We start from the raw sequence: 16,418 nt of genomic DNA on the forward strand, positions 1-16,418 counted from the left end.
AAACTATCAGAAAACCACAATAATCATCACAATAATTAAAATTTTCAACTTTCATCCATGCCCAGTGCCCCCAATATGAATGTTCAGCAAAACCCTTCTTTACACACATCATGAGCAAATAGAAATTATATTAGAATGAACCTAAAAACTTCTCTGAAGTCTCCAAAATCTATTTTAACTACCTGGGTGCAGCAGAATGATGAAAAAAATTATTACAGGACCCATTAGTGGGAAGCGGGGGTCATTAATTGAGCCTTCACCTGAAAAATCAATTTTAAAATCCATTACTGATGTAGCCCATAGCCTGTTTCTCTAACACTGGCCTTCATTGCCTCTTTCACACCAGGTGGCAAACATCATGCAAGCTTTGCAGCTCTGTTTGTAACAGTCCTATCATGTTTGAATAGAGTTATAACGGAGCGTTAACAAAGCCCAAAAGCCATTAAAAAATGTTGAAGATTCCATGTTTAAAAAGGTCTCACATGTTTTCTTTTACAGCTCAAACCAGCTGGTACCCTGTGTCGAGAGTCCAGTAACTCCTGCGACCTGCCGGAGTTCTGTACTGGTGCCAACCCTCACTGCCCGGCCAACGTCTATCTGCATGATGGACATGCCTGCCACAACGTGGAGGGCTACTGCTACAATGGCATCTGTCAGAATCATGAGCAGCAATGCATCACCCTGTGGGGACCAGGTAATTTTAGTGGCTGCTAGTAAATTGAACTGTGAACCAGGAAGGGAATCACGCTCTTCATTTCAATAATGTTTGAATTTTGTATTTTCCTTGTTTGTCTTTGTGCGTAGGAGCCAAGCCTGCCCCTGGTATCTGCTTTCAGCGAGTCAACTCTGCAGGGGATCCGTACGGGAATTGTGGGAAGGATTCCAAAGGCTCCTTTGCCAAATGTGATTCGAGGTAAGACTCTGCAGCTGCACTGGTACGGTAGAGGTTCGGAGAAATTACTGTGCAAAACAGAACTGATTAGCTTAAGTGGTGTCATTAGCAATCATCATTACGTCATGACAATCAGACATGTGATCCTCAAACAAAAGTTTACATGGGTGAAGAATGTAATTTGAGAAAGATAGCAGCTAATTATGGTCTACGAAAGTATTCATGGATCATTTCATGCTATTCTTGTCGGCTAATTGTTCTAAAGATCTTCTCCCTTTGGGTGAATTCGGTAATCAAGCTCTTTGTTAATTGATGTAATTGCTTTAATGACCGGAGGACTGAAGCACTGCAGCTTTCTCTCGGCAGTCTTTCATCTGTCTTTACGGTTACTTATCTTTTTCAGTCTTGCCTGTGATTGACAGGCCTTTATGTTTAAGACTTTGTTAATTAAATGTTTTACTGTATGTTTTCATATTTGTGTGCATGCATTTCTATATCTTTGTTTCCTTACGTGTGTGTGTTGTGTGCAGGGATGCAAAGTGTGGTAAAATTCAGTGCCAGGGAGGAGCCAACCGGCCAGTGATCGGAACAAACGCGGTCTCCATTGAGACCAACATCCCGCTTCAAGAAGGAGGGCGTATTCTGTGTCGGGGAACACATGTTTACCTGGGTGATGACATGCCTGACCCTGGACTGGTTCTGGCTGGTACAAAGTGTGGAGACGGCATGGTGCGTCAATCATTTAATTGTAAAAACACAGAATGCAAGGTTTTATTTAGTTCCTCCTAAAACCTAATCTTATGATTCAACAGTAGGCCTGCTGTTCATAAACCAACAATCACATGTGACAAAAATTATGTACAGTATATCAGAAATGTACAAGCCTACGGCAGCATATTGCTGCCACCACGACGAAAACACATTTGCTCAGTTTCTTGTTATAATGAGAAACTTTTCTTGTTTTAAGATGATCCTTTTCATGTTGTAATAAGATGGTTTCATGTTTTAATGCCATACTTTTCTCTTTATTACTAGATATTTAATTATTTTTTGATTTTGCTTGTAATAACAACCTACCACTTTATTTTGTTATATCGCAAAACCTTTTCGTTATTTCACAAAATGTTGTTAAAACAGGAAAAAGATCCAGTCATTGCCTAAAAAGATGATATTGTAGCCTGCATCAAGTAGGAAAATTACTGGTTTATGTGGTTTGATTAACTGTCATTTCATGCTTATTTCACGCTGTAGCCTAGAGCAGTGATTCTCAGACTTTTTCACATCAAGGTCCCCTAAACTGACACAAATTAGACCACGGACCCCCATCTGATACGATTTTTGCTTTTAGATTTTTTGTTACAGAAAGTGTTTGAAACCCATGACCAAAATAGTCATACAATATTTCATTGTGTTACTTATGGATAGAATTATTTTGAAAATAAATCATTCCCCTTTTTGCTGAGGACCCCCTGGAACCCTTTCAAGGATCCCTGGGGGTCCCTGGACCCCACTTTGAGAACCACTGGCCTAGAACATGACTGATCTATGTGGCAGGATGTTTAAACGTAGCCGCTTTCCTATTCTTCCATGCACCTATGTGTAATTATGAGTGGATTTGGTGTCTTGGGCTCAGTACCAGTTTGTGCAGTGTTCTCTACCAGACGAATGAAAGAAGTTTTTAATTATAACAAAAAGATGAACAAATATTTTTTTGGCATGGTGGCAGCAATACGCCACCGTACAAGCCTGGGGTCAATATTCATGAATATTTTCTTTCTGTACCTTTTTTGACGTAGCTGTTGGCTAGTTGTTTATAGCCATTTATCCACAGGATGCAGCCTTGGGCCCCAAAAGGCTGACAAGAGTGACAGTATGTTGTTCTGGCACTGTAATAGTAGAGCTGGTGGGCCTTGAGCAGATACTGTAGTTCAATATGAAGTATTCATAGCTGAGGCAGAGACTGAGGTTATCCTTCCTAAAGAAAAGGTTAAATCTTGAGTGCCGTAGTTGACATTGTTGCTTCTGTGTTTTGTCAGATTTCAGATTTGATCTTTAGCCTGTAGGAGAAAATCTTAACAGCACTGGCTGACACTGGCTTGCTCAGTGTGGATAAGGATACTCTAACCAATGAGAGCAGCTAGTCTGTGAGTAAAGCTCAGAAGGAGAGGCAGCAATGGTTGCCTCCCGTTCCCACTTCTTGGACCAACTCCCATAGCATTATGCATGGTTCAAGGGTTAGCTCCGAGGCCGATCCAGTGATCCATATACGCACATCTGCTTAGTGTCCCTGTGGCAACCAGTAATTTTATTACGTGTGCGTCTCAACTTTTCTACCACTTTGTACCGCCTTCAAAACTTCAACCACACCAGTGACATCTGGGCCTTTTTCCTGCCAAGCAAGACACCACTTGCTACAGTACAGGCTGGAGCACGTGTCTCCTTACAAGTCTCTTCAGATGAAATTTCAAAGTCTGTTCACAGCCTACATTAATGGAAACCTGGTTGCAAAGGAATATGATATGGATCTCATATGGGAAGTGTCACCAACTTCCTCTGCTACTTCATATCAATAAGTAAACAGATAAACATTATTTTTTAAAGCAGCTCTGTTGCACCAGTACAACCTTGGGTGTCAACTTCGATGCAAAGAGTCTTGGTAATGCAAACTGTCAAGCGTTGCTTTTCTTTGCTGTGCCCTTGGGCCTCTCTAGTCTTTTTATGCCACCAAGCAAGATGTTTTTCACACACTACCTCTTGTTGGAGAAAAAGAAAAAATACACTTGAGCAGGACACACCAGACAATCCATGGTCAACCTGCCTCATCTATGCTTTCCTACCAGTTCTGGAAATAGTGATGATATTAGACAAGATTTGACAAATCAGATCGCAGATCCTCATTAGTTTTGACAACTAGAAGGTTGCATTTAAAAAAAAAAACGCCTGCAGCTGTGGATTTAACTTGAAAATTTGCCTCAATATGTCTCATATAGAATGGGGAACCAAACAGTAGACTCTCATACTCGTAGAAGTTCTCATAAGCCCTTTTGGCTTCAAGGGACTTGACCTTGGTGCTACAAGGCCTTTGTACCCCTTTGAACTCTATGTGCACAGTGGTTTCAGTCTGAAAGCATATGTGAGCTCCACACATTATCTGGAAATTTTGTTGGCCTGAGGGTGAGTCTTTGTCACAAGAAAAAAAGGGGTTTTTATTTTCCATGCCAATCAGGTAATTAAGTTGGCAGCACATGACTCACCACACTGGCAATTTGAGGAAGATGAGAGCTCAGAACTGCTTTTGTCTAAAGCAGGCATTATTTTCTACATAAAAGCAGCACCTGGCTTTTTCCAAGCTGACGTTTTTTGTTTGTTCTGGAGGACACCTCCTGAACTGCAATAATGGGTGTGTATAATATGTGTGGTGCAGCTACTGGAGTGTAGAAACTGTTCAATTTTTTCGCCAGTTCAGTTCTTAATAAAACTGTACTTCTTTTACTATTTGTATTTTTATTAAATTCATAATTAAAATAGCTAGTGTGTGGTAACAGACATGTAAACAGAACTACACTCCACTAAAAGATTATGAGAACATGCAGCAGGCATCAGTCATGCACCTGCTACTTTATGGGAGTCAAGACAAGATTCGATCCAAATGTGCTGTAGAACTGCAATCCATTCACATCTTTTTCTTTTAGTCGTAGTTCTTATGTTCATCTTCATTGGCTCTCCATTTTTTGCCTCTTAAAAGTGCTCAATGATGATTTTCTCTTCATAGGTGTGCCTGAATCGGCAGTGCCAGAACGTCAGTGTTTTCGGTGTGCATGAGTGTTCTGGAAAGTGCAATGGACGTGGGGTGAGTGCAAAGTTCCTATTAGCTCAATATTTTGTGTTAAATTATGGACTATAACCTGTGTAGCAGTGTAACAGCCCTGTGAGGACTCTGTATTAATCTATTTAGTCACTTTTTGACCAGCTGAACAAATTGGATACGGTCTCACTGCCCTATAATTGGACACAATAGCAGAGCAACAGCGTATTTACAGTGCAGCCTATGAGTTATGGCAGCTGCTCCTTTTCTGTACAATCAATCTTCATTGTTCCTCTGAGGTTAAATCAATCCCATTTAACAGCATCATTTATGGTCCACTTAATATGTTGTCCATCATCTTTTGACTATACAGCGAGAGAAGATACAGTGCACCAGGGGGAGACCACAACGGTAGTTCGGTTGCAGTCTAAAAGCAATACTTACTGCCAAGAAACGTGAGGGGTGGGTGAAACGGGGTGCTTTTATGTTTTATTTACTTTGTTGTTCTGTTCCGTGAATCAAACACTCACCAGGGGATAGATTAGCTTACAGTGGTCTCTGATCTTCATTGTCAATTATAGAGATTATATACAGTGAGAAAACAAAGCTTTGATCCTGAAACTATAGATTCTTTCAACTTTTTCTTATATCTTGTCACTGGTCAGTGTGTGTTTAATATTAGATGTCATTAGACATTGCTTTTGCAAATGAGCATAATTGTTTTTAGTTTGTATCTTCAGCTCAGCATGATTTTAAAATACTAGGTACCTACTCACATTTGACATTATTATGTTGTGTGTCCTTTTTTTTGCGTTAATTCGACATAAGAGATAGATGATAGTACTCTTTACTTGTGACAAAATTATGATTGTATTGCTCATATTGTGTCACAAATACATAAAGCCCCCCCAAATCATACCTCCCTCTGAGCCCCCAAGTGCCTCTTAACCCCGTCACCCGACACGAAGGAGTGTCCGTAGCCTGGAGGCAGGGAAGGCACTCGACTGTACGTCTGTGCTAAATGTAAATCCCCCACAGCTGCACGACTCCTCTGCACCTCTCTCCACCCTCCCTCCGACTGACAGCTGGACTGCGTTACCTCGCCAGGGAATCCTCCTGGATCAAACTCTTGCACTGGAAACCTGAGGCTTTATGGGATGGACTCTCTCATGCACATGTTTTATCTATTATGACTGTTAGTGCACACACAACACACATGAACAGCCAGTGTCCTCTTATATTGAAAGCACTTAAGACTAACCGAATGAGAGTGGTTTATTTATAAAAGTAAACCAATTCGGTTCATCATGTTTGGACAATATGTCATTTATGTCTGGGAAGAATACAAATGTCTTTTGATATTATTTGATGCAGGAGAAAGGAAAAGAGCGAGTGTAGCATTATTAGTGTTTGATGTAATTTATAGCAAAACTTCCTTATTTGCAGGTGTGCAACAACAAGAAGAACTGCCACTGTGAAGCACACTGGGCGCCTCCGTTCTGTGAGAAAGCAGGCTTTGGAGGAAGCATTGACAGCGGGCCAATGAGACTGGCAGGTAGTGTGGACGGTTTAATTTCCCTCCTCACTCATCTAGACAGACAGACAACAGCAGTAACTCAGAAATAACCAGCAACACAAAGCTGCACCAGCTGCACCTTGTACATCTCTTTCTTGCAGAGCCAGTACCGGATTGATGTGTGGTTTGGACTCAAGTAAAACTTTCCTAGAACAGCAAAACTCCCCTACCACCTGGCAATACATTATACTGCACAGTCTATAGTTTCGAAAGAGGAAGAAAATGAATTTTAGTCCTCAGTGTGAAAAGCAGAAATGAGCAGTGAAATGTGAATCTCAAACTGTGTTGCTGACCGTGGCCTAGCTGTAACGGTCTTTGCATTATGTCCTGTCATTGTTCTGTGCTGTAGATGTGCGTGTTTGTGTATTAATGTGCGTGTTGTCATATGTGGCATCAGCCGACAGCGTGGTCATTACTGTGGCAATCCTGCTTACCCTGGTCAGCCTTCTGGTAGCCACTGTAATCATCTTTCTGAAGAGGAAGACTCTGCTGCGCCTCTTCTTCACCAATAAGAAGAGCACCTTGGAGAAACTCAGGTGACGTGTCTTGCTACAAAATAAAAACAGAGAAGCAGTGGGGTTTGATTGTGGCACAGCGACATGTTGTGAGGCTGCTTAGACTTGGGGAATTTTGCTAAAATAACATCAGATAAAGTAACATTGTTATGTTATTTTAATGCTATAAACCATTTGAAACATTTTCAAGTAATACCTTACAATTTGGCTCTAACATCCTTCATTAATTTTTTAATACATTTAATCAATTTTTTAGCTTGGGTGCTCTTGGGTATGGCTCTACATAACGTTTGGCAAATAAAATAAATCCTTGTTCTTGTGTAGAAAACTGTTTTTTCTTTCCCTGTTAATGAGTTTGATATGTTCAGAAATAACCAGAGCGCAACGATTTCTTAACAGCCAAATGTGCTGCTTATCTTATAGGTAGAATTCATGATCCACATGTGAATAAAAAAAGTTACCCAAGCACCGATGTCCAAGAAATTCCTGGAAAGGAGAATGTAATTTGGTAGTAATCATAGGGAAAATATAGGTTGTGTTGAAATTAATGTTTAAGTTAATTAATTCAGATGAATTTCTAGCGTAATCAGAGCCTTTTAATCAGTGCACAGCAGGTTAGTTAGTTAGTCAGTCATGCACATACAAGTGCCCGTCCCACATGGATGCACAAGACACCAGAATACAGTTGCAGTGGTGAAATAAAAAGACCAAGTCTTCTTACATTACATTGCAAAGACAGAACTTTGTCTTCTGTACTATGCTCTATGAATAAAAAAGTAAGAATACAGGCAAGCATACAATTCAACATGGAAAATTACGTTTCCAATAATAAACAAAATTAAATTATTTGGAAACTATGGGCCTGCAGAAAAAAAAAACTCCTTACTCACTCAAATTAAATGACTCACAGTTGACAACACTTAAAGATACTAATTTTTGAGATGGCATTTTCTCTGTCTTGTAGTGCTGTAAAGTGGACATTAGTGGCCATTAAGTTAAGACTATTTTGTCAAACTGCTATTTCAAAGTTCAAGAACTTTCATTATGTAGCAACCTATACAGTTTTTTCTGTTCTTGTTTATATAAGTAATATTTTTGAACCAAATGGGAAAACAATGAGTGGAAATACATGATCATCTGAGAAACATAAAAAATACTTTTCATCTACAGTAAAACTCAAAACTTTTAGTCTAAATATAACTGAAATGTTTATTAAGGAGTGGGCTTTAAAATACTGTTGTTGTGTTTATAGATCTGTGGAGGCCAACAGGCCAATCAGCCCCATCAGGACTCAGTCCATGTACAGACCCACACCACAGCGCAAGCCTCCACCCAAACCCTCCGGAGCCAACATTTATAAGGTGAGTCACTAGCTGTTACTTCATCTATCAAACAGCTTGCTGTACTATTGTATACTGTTCCCGTTTGTTCATATACACCTATATGTTTACTGTATACATGTGTTTGTGTGCTCATTTCTGTCATGGCCCATTTGATTGGATTTCTTTTGTAATCATACTCTGTTAGATCCCCTCACTAACCTGCAACTAAGCCTCGGTTTAGATTCGTCATGCTTCCAGTCTTGTTAACAAAACAAGATGACGGCAAGCCGAGTAATTGATTCAGCCTCACTATATCTCCCTCGGAGAAATATTAATTAAGTTGCTATTGTTGAGAAAGAAACTTTAATTGAGAGATTGCACCATTTAAATGAGTCTCAGGATGATGTTATTTGAGCCCCTTTTATTTGTTTGTGATAAAAAAAGATTTTTGAGTAGATTGATTTGAGTTCGGGAAGAAAATAGCTTATATATTCTATTACTCTATTATCATATCTAATAATGTTGTTTTCCGGTTTTACGACTTACTCTGACATCAAATATTTCACACTAATGAGAGCTTCATGACTGAAGTGGAGTTTTACTTTTTATGCCTTATGACTATATGACTATGGTTATAGCTTTTCAATAATCATCTCACAAGACTATGGCTGCTACTTATTACTTTGATTATTTTCATTATTGATCAATCTGGTGATTATTTTTTCAGTTAATCTATTCATTGTTTAGTCTATAAGTTGTCATAATGTGGTATATATATGACATCTTCAAATTAGAGGTGTTTACAGATCCAAAATTTTGAACCAGTGAAAAACTTACCTGAACCCATCTTGATCCAGTAAGTAAGACGAAGTAAAACCCGCTTCAAATAGACCAGAGGAAATCATGATCAAAATCAGTCCAAAGACACTAAAACAGAGAAGACTAGCACTGAATTAATGAGCAGCACTCATCAATCGAAAAGCAATACATGTATTTTTTTTCTGTACTTCACAGTTCACCCTCAGAAAACAAAATGTTCTCCTGCCTGTGATGATTATGAAGCAGTACATGATCAGAGCGAATAGGGAGTCCACGCAGGCGTTACACGTATTGACACACAAACCCGAGACCCACAACAGAAAAACGATGTTCATTCTGATGGGGTCCTGGCTCAGGTCTCTACTAGAAAACAAGTGGATCTATGAAAACCTCCAGTTCAACTTGTTTTATATGACTATCTGAAGTCTACAACCAAAAACTATTCTATTTACAATCATACAAAACAGGGAAAAGCAGAAATTCCTCAGACTTGAGAAGCTGGAACCAGAGTATTTGGCACTTTTGCTTCATAAATGTCTTAAACATCATCAAAATAGCTGGCCGTCTTGTATTTTTGTCAATAAACTAACCGAATTGTTAAAATAACTAACACATTTTTACAAGTCACAGTAGGAAAAGTAAGTAGGAAAAGATGTAAATGATTAAAATTAATGATTGCTAAGTTCCATTTTGGTGTTTCAGTTTCAGGGGACTGGTATTGTTCATACTGGCTCACTGTCACACTGACATAGCTCACTGGGTCAACTGGATTGACTTGAGCCATTGTTAATGTTATTAGTAACACCCATGCTTTTAAAAAGAGTAGCGGTGGCGTACTGTAACGCATAACTGATGGAACTGCTGAAAATAATTTTCTCTCCTCTTTCCAGCCGTCTCTCCTGAGCGCGGAGCCTCTTCTTCCCCCCCACAACTTCCACTCTCACAGCCTGCGCAGACTACCCCTCTACCAGCCCCTGCACATCAGCCAGCCCATGCCGGTGTCCCTGAGTGTGGGCCAGCCCACCCTGCCCCCTCTTCCAGTCCACCACAGAGTCCTGCCTGCCCACACCGCCGTCTCGCCACCCAGAGTGCCACCTTTCCTCAGTCTGCCACGCCAGCAGTCGTCATACAGAATAGACCAGGTTTGTTTCCATAAATGTCAATGAATGCTTTTATTTTTACCACACATTCTGTTTTCACTCAAATTTGTAGCTTTTACTGTGTCATAAATTGTAGATCACAGCTTTAATGGACCATTCTTACAGTTTTGCATGTTGTAAATTCACGTTGTGCACACTTTACTGTACATTACTCCTGACCGTTTTCTAAACCATACCTTAGGTTTCTACATTGATCTTCTATATCCAATGCAACCATTCGTTTCATTTTATTTGAAAAAAGTAGGAAAATAAACCTGCAGAGACTTGAAACTTGAAACTGTTCTTGTCAAGTTACATTCTCATTGCATGTTAATGACGCTGTGAGTAACTCTTTGGAAAACACTTTCTTGGTGGTGCATTTCAGGACCTTTGAGATTTGAGTGAGCCGCTAAAAACACTGCAATCATGAACTACTGTATGTTGTCAAGAAATCCAACCCAAAGTATGAGACATACAACAAGCACAAACATTGTAAAATAATGTGATTTTATTCATTTCTCAAACATCCTACTATTCTTGAAAACAGCAATGAAGAATAGTTTTCAAATAATTTCCTGCTCACTCTGCATTACCTCTTGGTAGTAATGTAACTTCAACGATAATAAAGCAGGAGAAGTGCTCACTGTGATGGATTACCTATGTCTAGCAAAAGTCTTATGAATTTCATACTGTAATAAGCTAAAACCAATGGCATGGAATGAAAGGTAGGAAATCAATCTAAAAAACTCAGGTACTGTTTAAAAATGGTTTATGGAAGTGTACAATTTATGCAAACTGTAGCTAATGGTCTAAAACTTGTACAGCCACCTGTATCATCTTTTTAAAGGTTATAGCAAAGTGTTGGATACAGGAATTCGCTGCATTTCTGCACTGCGGTCAGCCTGCTTGCCCACATATCGACTGCAAATTTCAATCCGTCTCCTTCCCTGTGACCCAACTCCTGATTAAGGCGCCGGATTCTGCTGCACCAGCAGTATTGGATGCAGTGGAGATAGTAAATCCATCTGTCTGCTCTGGCAGTTGATCCAAATCCTGATTCGATTGTGTACCAGCGTAGTGAGGATTGTTGTCTGTGTGAGCCGCAGCGGGGTGCATGAGGAAATTGGCAGATGTGTGCCGCTTTAAAAAAAAAAAAGGGGGGGAAGACATTAGCTTTGTGATATGACGCTTTGTCTTTGCTGGATAAAGAGCATAACATAATCCCAGATGTGAAACCAGAGCGTGAAGGACTTAAGGGAGAAGCGTGTGCAGATCAAATTTTTCTATCTCCCAAGGTTAATCACTCAGGTGAGCAGCAGGAACAACTAGCAACACAAGCAGCTGTAGATGGTTTTGTAGTGTCCACATCAAGCAGTGCAGCATATCACCAATACAGCTATGAATGTGCGCCAACTAAAGATGCACTTTAGCTTGAAAGGCCAGTGTTTGCTTTATAAATAGGCTGCTCACAAGCCTGCCAAAACAATGAAACCCTGCTACCTGCTAATATCTACTAGCTCATTTCGCTGTAATGAAACAGATGGAGCAAGTATAGATGGCACATGTAGGTTAGAGACAGGATAGAAGGTTCTGTTGAGATTTAATAACAGGCCAACAAGGACGTACAGGGCATCAATCCTTAAATTGAAAGTGTATTACAAGGGTATTGTAATACTTGACACAGGCTCTCCTGCTGTCTATACCAATATGTCTTCTTTTATGACTTTTTCGCAGGCTATCTGTGCCTTTGTGTGGACTGCACACTATTAACGCCGAGGTGTTTCCAGGGGAATAAAGCCAATTCTGCATTTATTACAATGAAGCAATACGTGAAGAGAAAACAGCGTGCGAGCTGAGAATTCTCACAAACAAAGCTGCTTGTTATTATCTTGGCCGGCTGAAGGGAAAAATACATATCAGATACCTGTAGAGTCAAATAAATGTGAAGCAAATAAGCTCTAACCCAGTGCAGGTTCTCAGCAAAAGCAGACTGCAGTCTCATCACACTGTTGAGGGAAAACCATGCCTCTCCCAAAATGTCATCTTTTCAGGAACTTAGAAAAATAGCTTTGTTTTTGGCCAGACGACCACGCATTTTTCAGTTCCTCTGGTGAGTTTTGAAAGGTGCTTGTAAGCCCAAGGCTCATAGATCTTTCTCAAGCCACAGAGGACAGTGCAATCCTTCATTTTGAATTAAGACATGTGAACACCAGCAAGACTCCAGTTACAGTGTGAGGTTTTCTGCCAAGAGCGGCATTAGAATGCACATGGGTCCTGGATTATTCTTGCGTTTGAGTGGATGCATCTATGCGTTTACATCTTTGTTTTCTCTTGTACACTCCCTGGAAAATGAGCCTGATTTTCTGTGTTTCTGGAGGAAGAGTTATTACTCTTCTTTTAAACTAAACTTGCCATAACTTACACATGTAGGAGTTTGTCAGAAGTTAAGATCACAGTGGGTGGTGCGCTGTGTGTGGAAGTCAGTGAAATACAGTTAGTTTCAGTTAATTTTCACACAGATTCCTCTAATGGGATCACAGGAATCCCCCACTGTGTATGTTTTATTACCCCAAAACTCTCAACAAGTAAGAACAATATCCACATGGGATTGTGATGTAGAATCCAACCTGCTGTGCTGCTAACGGAGCTCAATCTGATTAAAGCATCATAACGTTTCAACCTCTGTGGGGCATCTCTTGTTTTTAACTTCATCTGAGTAGCTCTGGGCTGTTGCAGGCGGAGAATTTGGCAAATTTTAAGTTTTTAAAAACATTTTGTTCTCAGTTAAGAAGCTACTACAGTGCTCCTCAGCTAATGAATATTATATGGCATCTTTTTGCTTGTATGAATTGTTTGAATTGATGTTGTTTCAGTTACTTCTTACTGATTATCTGTAATTCACTGTGGAGTATAGGTGGTACAATATACAAGTGTGACTTGTGATACATTGGAAATCATGTGTTCTTCAAATATGGTCAACATATGTTATTATAGCTCAAATAATTGCTCATTTTTGATGTCACTGATTTCATGGGATCTCTAAGACATTGCTCCCATACACTACATGGCCAAAAGTATTTGGACATCCAAACATTCCACCCATATGTGATTCTTGAACGTTTCATTTTCTCTTTTTTCACAAAACTTTGGAGCCTAGCTGCAGAGTTTTTGCCTGAGGAAGACCTATAGTTGATCAAAACATCGCAAATAAAAGTAAAGGGAGCTCTGATTCAGTGTGCAGGTGCTCCTTGTATCTAGCTGCAGGGATTTGCTCCCATTGTGCCACAAGAGCATCAATGAGGTTGGATAATGCCTGGCTCACGGTCATTGTTCCAAGTCATCTCGAAGGTATTAGTTGGGGTTGAGGTCAGAGCCTCTGTGCAGGGCAGTCATGTTCTTCTGCACCAAGCTGGGAAAAACATTTCTCTGTGGACCTGGCTTTGTGCAGGGGGGCATTATCATGTTGAAACAGGAAAGGGCATTCCCTTAACTGTTGCCGCAAAGTTGGAAGCGTGTCTAAAATATCATCTATGCTGCAGCATTAACATTTAATTGAAACATAGACTATATAAAGATAGACGTATTGACGTGTGACATCACCTATTGGTTTGCATTGACGCTTGTTTGAAGCCCAGACTTGCTGCTTATGGTCAGTGTCATTTTTTACATTTTGAGGCAGGGTATTCCAAATAAGGAGTGCGAGGTGTTTCCTTTCACGCTGTGGAAACACGCCCCACTACCTTGGGCCGAAGAAAACGTCTGTGGTAGCTGTGGTAGTTACCACTTGGAAATTCGAATTAAGGTGCCTAACACCCAAAACATGAAAAACACCCCCAGACCAAAAGTACACAAAAGTATGTGGACAGGGGTGCTTTCATATAGTGCATGCATGGGAACAGAAATGTTGTTTGTAATGTGTTTTATGACGACCCTGATGAAGGCCACAAGCCAAAACGCGTTGGTCAAACAATAAAGTCGTTCTATATAGTACAAGTGTTGCTAGAGTTTTGACCTCTTTAGACTTAGACTTTAGACTTTCCCTTCTCAGTGCACCTTGGAAGTAGGTGAAGTTGTGCCAGAAACCCCTTCTCTGCATCTACATGCATGGGAACAGCACATACATACTGTAATATAGTAATAATCATAATAATCACTCTTAGTTAGGTCACTCAGGTAAAAATCACATTCATGCAAAGTCTTCCTGACGTGAACTCGGCTGCACTGGAGTCCTCTGGGTCACACAGCAATGAACACTCACTGGTTTATAACTCTGTATGTTGATGAGACAAACTCAGTCACATCTTGGCTGTATTCATGAATTTTCTAAACCTTCTCATGCATGATGTAGAATTCTTTTTTTTTTTGCTGTGTGCATATTACTTTAAGTTTGTCCCATCACTGTGTATTCCTCTGAGTGTGTGTGTGTGTGTGTGTGTGGGGCGGGGTGGGTGTGTGTGTGTGTGTGTTGTGGCATGGCGTGGGCGGATGGGGGGTTGTACTGTGCACATATATATATATATATATATATATATATGTGTGTGTGCGTGACGGTAGCCTGGCTGCTGGTAGCAGATGTTTATCACTGCCTCGCCTCCTCGCTGTAGATTAGTAACACATGATGGCACCTCATTCCGATAACCTTCCACACTCACACAGCACCGCCACAGAGGTGGTGGTGGACGAGGAGGAGGTTTGGGATTCATCTCATGTTAACTGTGGGAATTCAGAGAAGCTGCTGATAACACAGTGCCCTCTAGTGAAACGTGTCTGCTTTTGTCTGCAGATAGCTGCTCTACAGATAATCCATATTTAAAGGGAGATAGAAGGTCGCATGCCACATATTATTCAGGTTTCATGGATTTGGTTTCTACACACTGTGTCTCAAGATAAGGATAATGTGCTTTGTGGTGTTTTTCAAATTAATGCCAGCTAAGGAATGGGATATTTCGACATCGCTTCAAGACTAAGTACAGTTTTAAAGCTTTCAGTGAAGCTAATCTGCATTTGAAAATTGATTAATTTGAAAAAAAAATGCTGTAATTCCTCAAGATACTAAACCTTGAACTAAATCTTTTTTTTATTAGTACATATACGTACACATATACACACAGATCTGATGAACTTAATACTATTCTCATGCATCTCTTCTCTTCTTCAGGATTTCGAGAAACCCAGTCCACCCCAGAAACCTCTTCCTGCCGACCCGCTAGGGAGGAGCACTCGGCTGGGTCACAGTGCAACACCAGCAGGGATCCACATCCCTGTAAATGGACCCCTGCCCATACCTATCCCCACTCCACCCACCATCCCATTACCCAGCAGGTCAGTACAACGTGACAGGAATCATATGCTCCATCTATCTAAAGTCATTCAGACATACAGTAGGTGTCTGTTATATAAATGTTAGTTACAACTTTAATTAGATGTGACAAGAACCTTACAGAAAAAGCTTTAACACTTGCACGATAATTGGCACCCAGTGCACGAGAGCGAGTAGTGGCACTGCGGGAAGGTAATGATAGCAAGGAAAAGGAGTGGTTTCTGTTCTCTTACAGTTATTAATTAATAATCATCGTGTGTGTGAGAGGCATGCACAGCAAATTCCTATTTGCTCAAATGCTATATGTAGAGTGTAGAGTACTATTACTATATATACTGTCTTCGCCTCACACTGCGAGGGATCAGACGTGAGAAAAAGCTCAACTTCAACGGCACTTTTCATTCATATCTCTCATATATCTCATATATTACACTTCTCTTAATAAGATGTGGAATTAATCTCTGTGTGTGCATTTAATGTTGCACTGCTGCATCTTTTATGTTAATGTGACAGCATCTTATAATGTGAATTTGTATTTAAGACAAGTAGAAGATCAAAATTTAATCGTTGCTGTCTTAATGACATCATGTATTCGTGCCTCTTTTTACATTTCAGACCTGTGCCGGTGTTGCCCTACAGACCACCAAAGACTCACAAGGATTGCTGAGCTCTCGACGTCATGGACGAGTAGATCTCCTACCACTAAGCGGAGACTTTCTTGATTTGCACTAATTACTGAGACCCTGTAAGACCTTTCGGACAATTGGAAGTGTCGCAGCGTTTCTAGCGAAAGGGGGCTAACATCACATCTCAGTGCTACGCCTCTAAAAGGTGCTTTGTTGTCCTTGCTCAGGTACCAATAAACTATTTATCTATTTAACTACGATATTTAACTTCGGGATTGTGCACAGAGCACTCCAAGAAAGAGTGATTTTCCCTGAGGAAGAGTTTGGAGAAACTAAAAGGAACATGGTGTTGTTTAGGATATTTCTTTTGCATTTTTTCTTTGGTGACTTTTATACTTTTTTCT

General features: G+C 40.2%; 1 protein-coding gene across 3 annotated transcripts in view; it reads left to right on the plus strand.

The window, feature by feature from the left end:
• The window catches only part of adam12b (ADAM metallopeptidase domain 12b), a 93,008-nt gene extending 76,595 nt beyond the window's left edge, over positions 1–16,413 (plus strand). For 2 of the 3 annotated variants that reach the window (XM_044373057.1, XM_044373059.1), the window contains 10 exons: positions 499–694; positions 805–913; positions 1,423–1,621; positions 4,665–4,742; positions 6,144–6,252; positions 6,623–6,809; positions 8,041–8,149; positions 9,820–10,071; positions 15,227–15,390; positions 16,004–16,413. In XM_044373057.1, coding sequence (XP_044228992.1) covers positions 499–694; positions 805–913; positions 1,423–1,621; positions 4,665–4,742; positions 6,144–6,252; positions 6,623–6,809; positions 8,041–8,149; positions 9,820–10,071; positions 15,227–15,390; positions 16,004–16,055 — 1,455 coding nt within the window. In that variant the 3' untranslated portion in view covers positions 16,056–16,413. The remainder of the gene's footprint in view (positions 1–498; positions 695–804; positions 914–1,422; positions 1,622–4,664; positions 4,743–6,143; positions 6,253–6,622; positions 6,810–8,040; positions 8,150–9,819; positions 10,072–15,226; positions 15,391–16,003) is intronic. The other variant, XM_044373058.1, reaches the window with a different exon arrangement.
• The last annotated feature ends 5 nt before the right edge of the window (positions 16,414–16,418 follow it).

Source organism: Thunnus albacares, chromosome 14 (assembly GCF_914725855.1).
Source record: "Thunnus albacares chromosome 14, fThuAlb1.1, whole genome shotgun sequence".
In the NCBI taxonomy this organism is placed as follows: Eukaryota; Metazoa; Chordata; class Actinopteri; order Scombriformes; family Scombridae; genus Thunnus; species Thunnus albacares.